The 13,161-nt window shown below is 33.8% G+C and overlaps 1 protein-coding gene across 1 annotated transcript; it reads right to left on the bottom strand.

Annotated features, from left to right (window-relative positions):
* Positions 1 to 3,020: 3,020 nt before the first annotated feature.
* On the bottom strand, positions 3,021 to 6,851 carry LOC25496041 (receptor-like protein EIX2). Its single transcript, XM_024785739.2, has 2 exons — positions 3,528 to 6,851; positions 3,021 to 3,198 (listed from the first exon to the last, which is right to left on the bottom strand). The coding sequence occupies exon 1, from the start codon at positions 6,795 to 6,797 to the stop codon at positions 3,531 to 3,533; it is 3,267 nt and encodes a 1,088-aa protein (XP_024641507.2). The 5' UTR covers positions 6,798 to 6,851; the 3' UTR covers positions 3,021 to 3,198; positions 3,528 to 3,530.
* Positions 6,852 to 13,161: the final 6,310 nt, after the last annotated feature.

Here is a 13,161-nt window from a genome sequence, read left to right on the forward strand (position 1 = left end):
TCATCGCCGCTAAGATCACCCATCTCGTTAGTTTTTTCATGTTAGTTATACAAAATAGTTTGAAAAACAGAGAACATGAAAAACAAAGTTCTATGAAATATTTGAGCATGTTGTATGCATGAAATACAAATTTGTGAAAATATGAATTTTTTTAATTGTATTTTCAAACAAACCGATCAACCGAACTGATCCAAACCGATTAGTTTGATTCGATTTCTTTTTTAAAAAACAGTAAAAACCGAACTAAATCAAACCGATAAATATTTCATTGATACGAACATTTTTTTGACCAAAAATCGATCTAAACCGAACCGTTACATCCCTGCTAGAGGGACCAATGTGTGACCGTTTCATATGTCTCTTTCACTTAGTTTAGACATGTCTGGTGACAGTTGCAGAGATGTACTCTTGCACATGCTAAACGTAAATGATTTGTTTACAAAAATTATCTATTAATTAAAGTGGGGGTTATAATTCTCGTGAAAATTGTGTGGCCTTGGGCATTTGAAATTAGGAGGTATTTATTACGATGAATTATAAACTCGACACGTCTGCAAAAAAATGTGACACCAATAAAGTAAAGATAAAAGATTGTATGGCTTAATTAGTGGTAATAATTATTAAAATAACTTGAATCTCATTTCCGTTCATTTACTCAATGCTAATATGGGACCCTGATAATAATATATTGTATAATAATAATGGACAAACAATGGTCCCTTATAATCATAGAGCATAAATACAAATTATAGAATATTTATCTGATAAAATTAGTAATTCTAACAAAAATGACAGTTTTATTATTCATTTTAGTTCTCAAATTGTTATAAGATTGTTAAATTAGTTCTCAAATATGTTTTTAGTAGTCAATTTAATCCAACGACTCCTAACAAAAAAGACACTAAAGGTATATTTAAAATCTCCGTGAGCATAGTCATTTGGTAAAAGATACTTCCTCCGTCCCTAATTATAAGATCCTTTTAAGAATTTTTTTTGTCCCTTTTTATAAGACCCCTTTGTTATTTTCAACTACATTAATTATTTCTTTACATACATATCCCTATTTATTATACATCTTTTTCTTCAATCAGCAATAAATAACATATTGAAAACATAAACCACCTCTCTCTCTTAAAGGATAAAATTGTAAAAACAATAGTAATTACAAACATATTTAATACAAATATCCAATATCTTAATTCCCGTTATTTTTTCAAAAGGGTCTTATAATTAGGGACGGAGGGAGTAATACATAACTTATTCATTTTAAAGTGAATTTCTCTGATCACTAGACTATTTGAAGAAAAAAAAAAATCAATATATTTAAGGACATGACATTGTCTCACACGTTATAATTGTAAAACTAATCATTAAAAATTCAAGTTGGCAAGGTGGTCCACAATTACATTTGTTTTCACCTAAAACTTTTGATTATATTACATTTGTTTTACTATTTACCTTAAAATATCTATTTAAAAGTCAACTTAGAATATTAATGTAAATCATTTCATACATGTAGTAGTGATAAGTGTAACACCTTAAACTCTTAAAGCGATAAATTACGCAAATAATATAAGTCGTACAAAGGATTTAGATGTGTTACTTCTTCTATAAGTAAGTTCAAACATGTGTAAATAATTTTCTCAAACATCGAAGTGGAATATCATAACGCCTCTTCAACATCTAAATAAAACATCTCCAAAGTAGTTATCTCACAGAATAATACTACATCACCAAATATATAATTTCATCTCAACATACTGAGTGATATAATATCAAATAGTCATAAAACGTAAATAGACAAACACCCTAATCAGAGTCGACACACTGAGACTCTGAAAACAAAAGACGAGGTAGCTCCAACGCTATCCTCCAGCAACTCACCAAGCAAAGCAAAACTACTCATGCATGTCTTCTACCCATCCATACAAATATGGTAGGCGGTCAACCAAACGACCACTAGGGGTTAGTTCACATTTCACAATCAAAATATAATATAATCGATGAAATAAAAACATCATAATTAATTTCAATTAATTAAAACAACTCTCAATTGGATTAATTAAAACGATCACTATGTCTTTCTCTCCATCTCATTTTCATATTTTTTGTTTCCCTTTTTCTTTTTCTTTCTTTGTCTTCCTGTTATTATAGAATTCGAAATCATTTTCTGTCAAGCTATCTGAGTTCTTAATGTAAACATCACATAGTTATAGGGAAATTCTATCATGGCGTCGCATTTTCACGGATTTAAATCCATCAACGCTCCCAACCAGTTAGAAATCGGTATTTTTTCAATAAGTCATGTCATCAAAGTTAATACATTTTGTTTCTCGTATAAGTCAAATAGCTTTTCTTTTTTAGTTACATATGCAAGTATACTCCGAAAAGATGGAGCCTTAGCGCAACGGTAAAGTTATTGTCACGTGACTGAAATGTTTGGTTCAAGTCCAGGAAACAACCTCTTGTGTTAAAAACAGGATAAAGTTGCCCACAATACACCAAAATGGTGGGACCCCTTCCCGAACTCTGCGTATGTGAGATCTTTAGTGACTGAACTGCCCTTTTTTTATTCAAGTACTTTCCTATTTTTCTATTCTAAAGCAATATTCAGGTATATTCAATAAATTCTTTTATTATTACATGATCTACTAAGGTTTTTTGAAAATTATACATAAAAACATTAATATATTCCCTCTCAAAACAAAAATCATTTACAACTTAGCTCCTCATAAATTGTTACAAATTCTAGTTATAGTTTCCAATGCTGCATTTGCAATCACTAACAGGAAGGAAGGTTGTCATTACACAATTTGAGTTCGCATCCTTCAACGCATAGTTTTATTTTGAGTGGATCGAGCAAGGTAATGGAACATATTATGAATCTAACGTTTCTTTCATTTGAGTTCCTTTATATTAGATGAAAATTACGGATCTGAATAATTTATTAGTTTTATAGTTTATTAAGGTTTTAGTGCTTAAGTGTGATTAAACCTTATTTGATTAGTAGAAAAACAAAGTGTTTGATACTTTTAACAGATTCGACAGAAATGGAAATTACATCTCGAATACAAACATTATTCAAGAAAGAACTAACAAAGCTTCATGGAACAATGATTTTGCTTGTCATTATATACAACAGAATATTTTCCCTTCCAGTCCAGCAACTCTCAATGCTTGCTACTAGGATGATGTAAACTGCAAAATTTACATTGTGCGGTACAAACATTAATTTAATGGTGATCAAGAAACAAAGTTAAAAATATTCACAAAGCTAACAATGTAAAACTTTTTTACGCATGCATCTAATTAAATCATGTCATGTAGATATTTTAAGAACTAACCTATAAAAATGGCATTTTCGTGTGATTTGATTGGACGTATGTCTAAAAAGGTTTTACATCGTAAGTGCATACAAATTAGTCTCCTAATTAATTATTGGAGTACTAAATATATATAGTTGTAAGGTTTAAAACTTTGCAAAGAAATTAAATGACAAAATTATCAAAATCATCAGCACTACGTACCTTCTAGTGTTTGAGCCACATTTGGAACCTTGTCACATTGATTGCTACGAATACATATATATAGTCTATCAGCTTGTTCAAGAACCTTATATAAGCAATTCTCCAAGGTCTCCAAAGTAGTATTGGCCCTAATAATCCCCAAAAACCTGTGAAATAGCCTATCCCCAAGCACATGTAAAATCCTTCATGGAAAACTGAATTGCCATCTTCACCATGAATTTCTGACCCTTGAGGATTTACTGTTGTCGTGTCTTCGGGACATTTTTGTTCAAGTGGTTCACCACAAAGATCAAGATTTCCTTCAAAACCTGAGGGATCTAAGGTTTGCAATTGTCTGCCAAAAGGGATTCTTCCGGAGAGAGAGTTGTTTGACAAGTCTAAAATTTCCAGCCGGTCGATGTTGGAAAGAGTTGAAGGAATTTTACCAAAGAAATGGTTTCTTGACAAGTCGAGGAAATCCAGTGAAACTAAATTTCCAATTTCAGATGGGATTTTTCCGCTCAAATTGTTTCTTGATAAATTCAAAGAGACTAATCCAACCAAATATCCAATCTTTTTTGGTATTTCACCTGTTAAGTTATTTCTTGAAAGATCAATGCTCTTAAGACGCATCTCTGGATGCTTGAACCCACGTTCCATACCTTTCCAGAATAAAGGTATGTTAAACGTATAACTATTGAAAAATACACCATAATCGTAAAAGTAGCCTTGACTTGTCGAATACATGTGACTTTCAGTTTCACTAGTATTGATGCTCTTTTCTGACAATGATGTAAAATTCTCTAAGCATGTTGGAATTCCTTCTGATAAGTTATTTCTTGAAAGATCCAAAAGTTGAATATTCCTTAAATAACATAGGCGAATAGGAATATTTCCAGAAAAGTGATTCCCTTTCAAGCTCAAGATTATCAATTGTTGCATGTTTTCTCCTATCCATGATGGAATTGAGCCAGACAGCAAATTTTCACCTACATCCAACAACATTAAATTTCTGCAGTTCTTCAAAGTGGAAGACAATTCACCAGTCAAACTATTATTTCTTAAAACCAAAGCTTTCAATTTAACAAGGGTGCCCATGGACTGTGGAATCTTCCCCGAAAGTTTATTGTTTCTCAAATCAAGAAACAATAATGTGTTTACAGAATTCCAACAATTAGGAAGCTGTCCCTCGATTTGATTGTTTGATAAATCTAGAGTGACCAAGTTTGTTGCTGGTGCATTTTTATCACATAAAAATGAAAACAAATGTGAAAATTTATTTCCGGAGAGCAGTAGAATTGAAACTTGTAGCAAAAAGGAAGGAACTCCACCCTCAAATTGATTTGAATTTAAAATTACAGCCGATATTTGAGAAAGCTTATATGGAAAATTTGGAATTGTGCCGATTAGATTGTTGTGCGACATATTCATTAATATCATATTTAGCGAGTTGTTCCAAAACCATTCGGGTACGCCACCATTAAGCCCTGTATCAGAAATATCAAGTCGCAGTATGGATCTTTGTGTTTGGAGCCAACTTGGAAAGCTTGAACCCAGCTTGCAAGATGCCAACTTCAAAGATGTTAATTTGAAAGGAGGAACCCAACTATGGGGAAACTTTAGGGATAATGAGTTGTATGATAAGGATAATACTTTCAATTTGGAAAAATTGGTGAGATGTAATTCATTGATTTCACCTTCCAAAGCATTGCCCTCCAAGTTAAGATTCTCCAACTCAGATAGCAAGTTGATGCTTTCAGGTAGCACTCCTGTTATTCTATTATTAGATAAATCCAAATGTTTAATATGTTTCAAGAAAGCTGGGATCTCTCCTTGTAAACTGTTTTCTCCGAGTACAAGAAATTCAAGAGAGTTCATTACTTTCCCAAATCCATCTGGAATGGGACCTTCTAACAAGTTACCAAAGAGGTCAAGGCTATGAAGATTAGTGGTAAAGTTAAAAGCCCATAAAAATATTTCTGATGATCTCAGCATATTTGAGGAAAGATCGAGGATGAGAAGGGAAGATGAAGAGTTCACAACTGAAGTAGATGACACAAGAAAACTTTTATCTGTAAGCATGCAATTTGTTAGATGAAGCTCTTGCAATTTGGAGCTAAAACTGCGGATACCTGGAAATTGGGATGATGAAATATTATTATTTGAGAGGTCAAGGATGACAAGAGAAGGAAAGTTTGGATAGAAATGAGATGACAAAACAACATTGTTTCCAGAAAGATGAAGCTCTTGAAGATTAAGACTAATATTTGACAAGAATTGAAAAGCTGATGATGTCAACATATTGGCAGAGAAATCAAGGATGGTAAGAGAATTGGAAAAGTTAGAATGAGAATGAAACAAAGACACGACATCAGTATCTATAAGACCAAAATCAACTAACCTCAACTCTCTTAAGTTTGGAATAAACTTCATGATTGTTTGCTGCAAGTAGTGAAAAAAGACAAACCTACGATATTGTCCGCTGAGGGAAAGACTTGTTAAAGAAGAGAGTGTAGACAACCATTTTATATTATCATTTGTAAGATCAAAATACACATCAAGTTTAAGAGTTTGCAAAACGGGAAGATTCCCTGGTTGAAAAGGGATTAGTTCAGTAAGAGATGTTCCTTCAAGATTAAGGTACTGTAGTTGTGAGAGATTTCTAAGTTGACAAGGGATTTCTCCAACAATATTTTCGTTATCTCTTAGGTTGAGATATCGTAAACGTGTAAGATTCCCGAGTTGAGAAGGGATTTCTCCGTTTATACCATAAAACATCTCACTTAGATCTAGATATTCAAGATCTAAAAGTTTTCCAATTTGATAAGGAATCCTCCCACCAACAAAAGAATTTGAGAAATTGAGATACTTTAACTTGGTAAGTGAGCCTATTTGTTCTGAAAAAAGATTGCCTTGAAATAAATTATAGCTAAGATCCAAATATTCCATATTTTGCAAGACAATCAACCAAGTGAAATCAATTGAACCTGCCAAGAATTGCGAATCATCACCACGAAGATCAAGTTTCTTCACATGGCCTGTTTCTTTCTTGCACTCAATTCCTTTCCATTTGCAGCAGTCTCCATCTTTGTTATCATCCTTCCATGTAGACAGCATGTAAGAGTCGTCAATGATGCTTTGTTTGAACTTGAGGAGTGCTTGTTTCTCCTTTTCTATGCATTTTAATTCAACACTTTCAATTGTAGTATTTTTGAACTCATGAGTGGATCCTGAGGTAAGCAATAAAAGCAATTGCAATACATAAAATATTTTGAGAATATAATTGCTCATTTTGCTTCTGTTAAATATTTTGTTAAAGCTTTTCTTTTTAGTTGTGATGTATAAAAACTCATGGGATAGATTTATATAGATTGATTGCTCGAAGGAGTGGATGTCTCTTTCTCCTAACCAAAAGAGGCTTTTATTAAAAATATATATATTCATTGAAAATAAAATAAGAACATTACCAAACGTCAAACCAAAAGAAAAAGAACCATATAATACACGTCGAATTTCTATCTTATCATGATTTTCAATTGACTTGTGTGGATATTAATTAGTTAGGCAAGGCTTGTATAAACAGATTTAACCAATTTATTTTTTACTAAATTTTAACCATACTTATAAATGCCAAATAAATAAAACATGAAGTAAACTGGAATGCCACATGCACCTGTTTGTCATCAAACTGAAATTCAACTTGAGTGGAAAAAAGAAAAAAAAAAGTAAACTTCAACATGTGGTTTTTTAAAACATTGCGGTAATTAGGTAAAAAATAAATATATTTATAATATTGTCAAATGTAGTGCTTTAATAAAATATTTTATATCCAAAACATCTTTATATAATTTCATTGTGCTCGTTGTGGGTTTTGTATGCTTATATCTGTGGAGACAAATTTTTATGTACTGGTATGAGAAACATCGCTAAATATCTGCAACGTCCTCGTTGCGGATTTTATGTACTTCCGTCTATGGAAGACAATTTTCATGTATCGATATGATAAAATTTTGAAAACTCATTATTATTTTTAAAAGATCAACTTTAATGTAGTGTTTCTGTTAAATATTTTTTATTTTATTTTATATGTAAATTAGTGAGATTAAGAGATTAAAAGATATGTGAATAAACTATTTTCATATATGACAAAAGGAGAGGAGAAAAATCTGTTTTCCCAAGTATGGTATAAGAGAGGAGAATAAACAATTTTCCTATATTTATGTCATAATAAATTAGATTTTTTTATTTGTAAAATGGTCATTAGACCCCTAAGATTAAGAAGATTATGAGCTATTTTCAAAGAGATTATGAATTTAACCGAGGTTAATTATAAAATTTTGTTAGAGATTGATTTTCTTATAGTATAGAAGTACTAGATGAGGATGTGTCTAATATGCAACTCTAAAATATGTTATAAAATTTGGCCTTTATTGTTGTTAGTAAAAAATGAATTATTTATAGTAAAATTAAATTCTAAAATAATAATAACAAATGAAATAACTCACTTGGGTTGTTCTGGTGGTATTGGCTTGGAAAATGAGAATGTGCTTCTTCTCAAAGTCTAAGGTTTGAGATGTTGAAACCGATTATGATACACTATGAAGTATAAACTAATGTATGAGCAACATAAATCAAAATCAATTCCTAGCGTACAAAGAAAGTTAGAAATTAAATGTCTGACCAACATAAAATCAAAATAATTTCCACATGCAAACCAAGTTAAAAAATAGAGCACCAAAGAAAATATATGTATAATAAACATAAATCATAATCATTTCCAACCCTACAAAGCAAGCTAAGTCAGTAAACGCTGGTTCAACAAGTACTTGTTAGGGACCTCGTGGCATACAACCGAAACGACTCCCGCTATATAGCCGCCCCTCTCTCTTTTTACAACCTCATGAACGGACTAAAGAAGGGAAGTTACAGAACAGGATAGTGAAGAGAAGTAGACAACAAACCTTTCGCAGCCCCCTAACCTTTCTATTATTATTATTATAACGCTAGCGCGCCCCTATCTCTAATCTAAAGGGGCGTAAGCACTTCACTCGCTAGGGGATGGGATTCATTCACTTGCATTAATTCCTGCTAGCACTACTAAAAGCTCCGGTCTTCACGCCCCTACTACTGCTGTGCAGCCTTTCCTCGGGTTCGTAGAGTCGGGTTTCCCGTTTACCCACAACGGAGGACCCACCAGACCGGGCAGGCGGCCACGGGTCATAACGCACTCTTCGCACAACAAATCCACTTTGAAGTTGACTTATCCGCTCGGCCAATCGTCGGAATGTGTAAGATATACCATAAGGGCCCAATATCTCAATAGCACCTTTGTCTAAAGCTTCGAATGAGACTTCATATCCGAAACGCAGGAACGATCTGACTAGAAAGTCATTCAAAACTTGATCGAAGAACCAGCGTTTATTGAAGAAGCTATAGAGTCGATTACAAAAAGTACTTGTTAGAAATTATAATCTCTTTGGATTTTATGTTGGTCATACATATAAAGCAAGCTAGAAATCATATACAAAATAATTTCTACCCGTAAAGCAAGTTAGAAAATATATGTATGGCAAACATAAAATCAAAATAATTTCTACCCACAAAGCAAGTTAGAAATTCGGGCACCAGAGAAAATATATGTATGTTAAACATAATCATAATCAATTCCTACCCTACAAAGCAAGTTGGAAATTTTTTTATATGACCATTATATAATCAAATAATTTCTACCCGAAAAGCAAGTTAGAAAATAGGGCCCCAGAGAAAATATATGTATGATAAACATAAATCATAATCAATTCCTACCCTACAAAGCAAGTTAGAAAATATAAGTATGACCAACATAAAATCAATATAATTTCTACCCGTAAAGCAAGTTAGAAAGTTAGAAAATATAAGTATGACTAACATAAAATCAAAATAATTTCTACCCACAAAGCAAGTTAGAAAATAGGGTACCATCGAAAAATTTCTTAGCATCATTATAAAAAAACTAGACCATTGACCCGTGCTCCGCACGGGTCCTACCAACTTACACATGCGCGTTTAAGTTACAATTATTTTTCCCTTTCTATATTAATAAGTCAGTTGATTATAACTGAATCAATGTAAATAATATTTTATAAATTTGTATTAATGATAAAATATCAGTTGGCATCAATTGGTATAAAATATAATCTATGGATGAAAACTTTGCCACCAATATTATTTCTTGACATAACCTTGACCCAAGCATCACATGGATCCATAAAAATTATAAGGTTGGTGATATTGTTTCATTAATTGTTTATGAAGTCAAATGTATTCTAATCAAATTTAGAACAAATACATTTAACTTTTTGCGCATATATAAAATCGGAGGAAGTACATCAATAATACAAATACATCAATAATTATGAGTAATTGCGTTAAATCGCCTTTCATTTTTTTCATTAACAAATTTTTTTTGACAAAAATTATCACACCTTTAACATGTGTAAAATAGTCAAATGCAAAAAAATATTGTGACTTTGGGGACCATATTTGCTATAAGTGCATTAATATATTGTTGTGAATCCGGTTCAAAAAAAAAACCTTCACACCAATGAAATAAACAATGATGTGTGGAGCAAGAGATAGTGGTAATCAATGAGAACAAATGGTCTCCAAGCAAACAACAACAAAACAGCCCTAGACTAGTGTATAGCAAAACCACACAAAGAGATACCAAAGCAAAACAAGACAAGCGATAAAAGGAAGAACAAAAAAACACCAAGAAGATTGTTGACCCAGTTCAGCCAATATGGCCTAATCTGGGGGAGAGAGCAGCTCTCCAATCCAATATGAGAAAGTGTTACAAAAGGTTACAAGAACTCTAGCCTTCAAGCTTTACACATGAACAAACCCTAGATTCTACCCTTTGGTGTTTCCCCACTCTCACAATATGAACCCTAAAACCCAAGGTGATTACAATGTTTTTCCCAACCCAAGAGACACTCTCAACAAAGACACTCAACCCATTGGTTCCCTCCTTTGCTATCCAAGTTCTCTCTCTAAGCTCATTCAAGCTCTCTTAAGTCCTTCTTCAAAAAAGCACAAGAACACAATATATACTAGTCTTCCTCTGAAGAAATCGTGCCACGATTTCCCAAATCGTGTCACGATTTGCAACGGACCCAAGGTTGACAAGTCCTTATCAGTGTTACTTAACGAGCAAGTTTCTAAATCGTGTCACGATTTCCCAAGATCGTGCCACGATTTGGCGTCCTGCAAACTAGCTCACGGCCACTTGAAATTGTGTCACGATTTCTCTGTTCTTCCAGACCACAAATTTGAAGCCAATATCAACATTTCTCCACCTTGACTTCTAATTTGGTGGTGATGTCAGTTTAACCATCAACCACCATGCTGCTCTCTCCAAAAGGGAATTACTCTTCGACAAATTTGATCAAGTCCAAGCAATGCTTGAATCTTGATCTAGGCAATGACTTGGTGAACACATCCGCCGGATTCTCCTCCGATGCCACTTTCTCAACCACAATCTCTTTTGATTCAATCATGTCTCTAACAAAGTGCAGGCAAATGTCAATGTGCTTTGTCCTTTCATGATACACTTGATGATTTGCCAAGTGAATGGCACTTTGACTATCACAATGTATCTTCACACATTCTTGAGTAATTCCTAACTCACCAATCATCCCTTTCAACCATATGGCCTCCTTCACACCTTCAACAAGTGCGATGTACTCCGCTTGAGTTGTAGATAATGCCACCACGGATTGTTGATTTGCCTTCCAACTAATAGCCGTGCCATAAAGAGTAAACACAAAACCCGACAAGGATTTTCTAGTGTCCATGTTGCCCGCATAATCTGCATCAACATACCCCTCCAAAGCGTCTTCATCTTGAGCTGCCCTTGTGTACTTCAAACCGCCCTTCAACGACCCATTCAAATACCTCAATACCCACTTCAAAGCTTGCCAATGCACAATTCCCGTTTTTGCCATAAACCGACTCACAATGCTAACCGCATAAGCTAAGTCCGGCCTACTACAAACCATTCCATACATGATGCTTCCAAGCCCACTTGCATAGGGAGTACCTTCCATCAATTGCTTCTCATCCTCGGATTGAGGACATTGTTGTATGGACAACTTTGTGTGGTGACCCAAGGGAGTGCTCACGGTTTTAGAGTTTGACATTCTAAAACGCTCCACCACCTTCTTCAAATAACCAAGTTGAGATAAGAAAAGTTCGCCTTTGTCACGATTCCTCACGATATCAATCCCAAGAACTCTCTTTGCCGGACCAAGATCTTTCATCTCAAATTCACCATTTAACCTCTCCTTGAGCTTCATAATCTCATCCTTGCTAGAGCTTGCCATCAAGATATCATCCACATATAAAAGAAGATAGAGAATGAATTTCTCACTCTTCTTCAACATGTACACACAAGAATCATATCCGCTTCTCACAAAACCGGTCTTCAAAAGAAATTCATCAAACCGACGATACCATTCCCTAGGGCTTTGCTTCAACCCATACAAAGATTTCTTCAAAAGGCACACCTTAGACTTGTCCTCCACAAAACCTTCCGGTTGCTCCATGTAGATTGTCTCTTCAAGGTCACCATGTAAGAAAGCGGTCTTCACATCTGTTATCATGGTTTTTGGGTGCCAAGCCATTAATTGGACTTGAACCTTTTGACCGTTGATATTCTCTATTTTTTCTTGGGAAGGGCAAAATTGAGAAAAACCCTTAGATTCTAAATTCGGGGGTCGTTTTCGCTACGGGAAGGTGTTAGGCACCCGGGGCGATTATGGTATTCCATAAGAACCGTTCTCCTAAGTTTATTTCTACGCTTTAATTTTATTGCTTATTTGTAAAAAAAGAAGGTGTGATTAGTTAAGAATGGGGGTGAGAAGAAGTAGAATTTGATTTTATTTCGGCTTGGATGAGTTTTGACTCATTGCCTACGTACCGTTTTACGGGATCAAAACCGGCGTAGTTCTTGCTAAAAGGACCTGTTGTTTTTTTTGTTTTAATTGTTCGATTTTAAATTTTGAAAATGACTCGAAGAAGGGGATTGAGAGGCTTCATGAGCATTAGAGTATGAAAAAGTGAGGGTTTGTTTAGTGATTTTGCAAAAAAGTCTTAATGATTAGGTTTATTTGAGAATTTGATTAAGAAAATAAAAGGGGAAAAATATTGGAGTTTTGACTCCATTTTTATGAAAAAAATATTTGAAGTGAATTTGTTTGCATATTTTTTGGAAAAAGTTGGATTTTCTCTAAGTGTTTAAACCTAAGCGCTTATCTAACCATACAATCCTATGCATACATCTAGGGTGAGTGTGTGCGTGTCGGTGCGTCATAGTGTCCATAGTCCATATTACAAAAATTGCCTAAATACATTCTATGGCCTCTTTGCCAAGCTACAAACCAATGATAACAAATTGCACCTCTAAAATGAATTAAAACTTGCAAAAATAGATGCTAGGCTAAAGAAAGTGGAGGGGATGCTAAATGAGATGCATGAAACATGGAAATAAACTTGTTAGTGAAATAAAGTATAAAGAGTGGCAAGAGGCAAAAACGCATAAAATGCCATAAAGATAGTAATAAAATGGTAATAAAACCTAAAATTTTGATATGAAACCTAAGGCATTTGTAGCTTC

Source organism: Medicago truncatula, chromosome 6 (assembly GCF_003473485.1).
Source record: "Medicago truncatula cultivar Jemalong A17 chromosome 6, MtrunA17r5.0-ANR, whole genome shotgun sequence".
Classification (NCBI taxonomy): domain Eukaryota; kingdom Viridiplantae; phylum Streptophyta; class Magnoliopsida; order Fabales; family Fabaceae; genus Medicago; species Medicago truncatula.

Bases quoted from the DNA above. Each gene is read 5' to 3' on its own strand.
- LOC25496041 (XM_024785739.2), bottom strand. From the start codon at position 6,797: ATGAGCAATTATATTCTCAAAATATTTTATGTATTGCAATTGCTTTTA.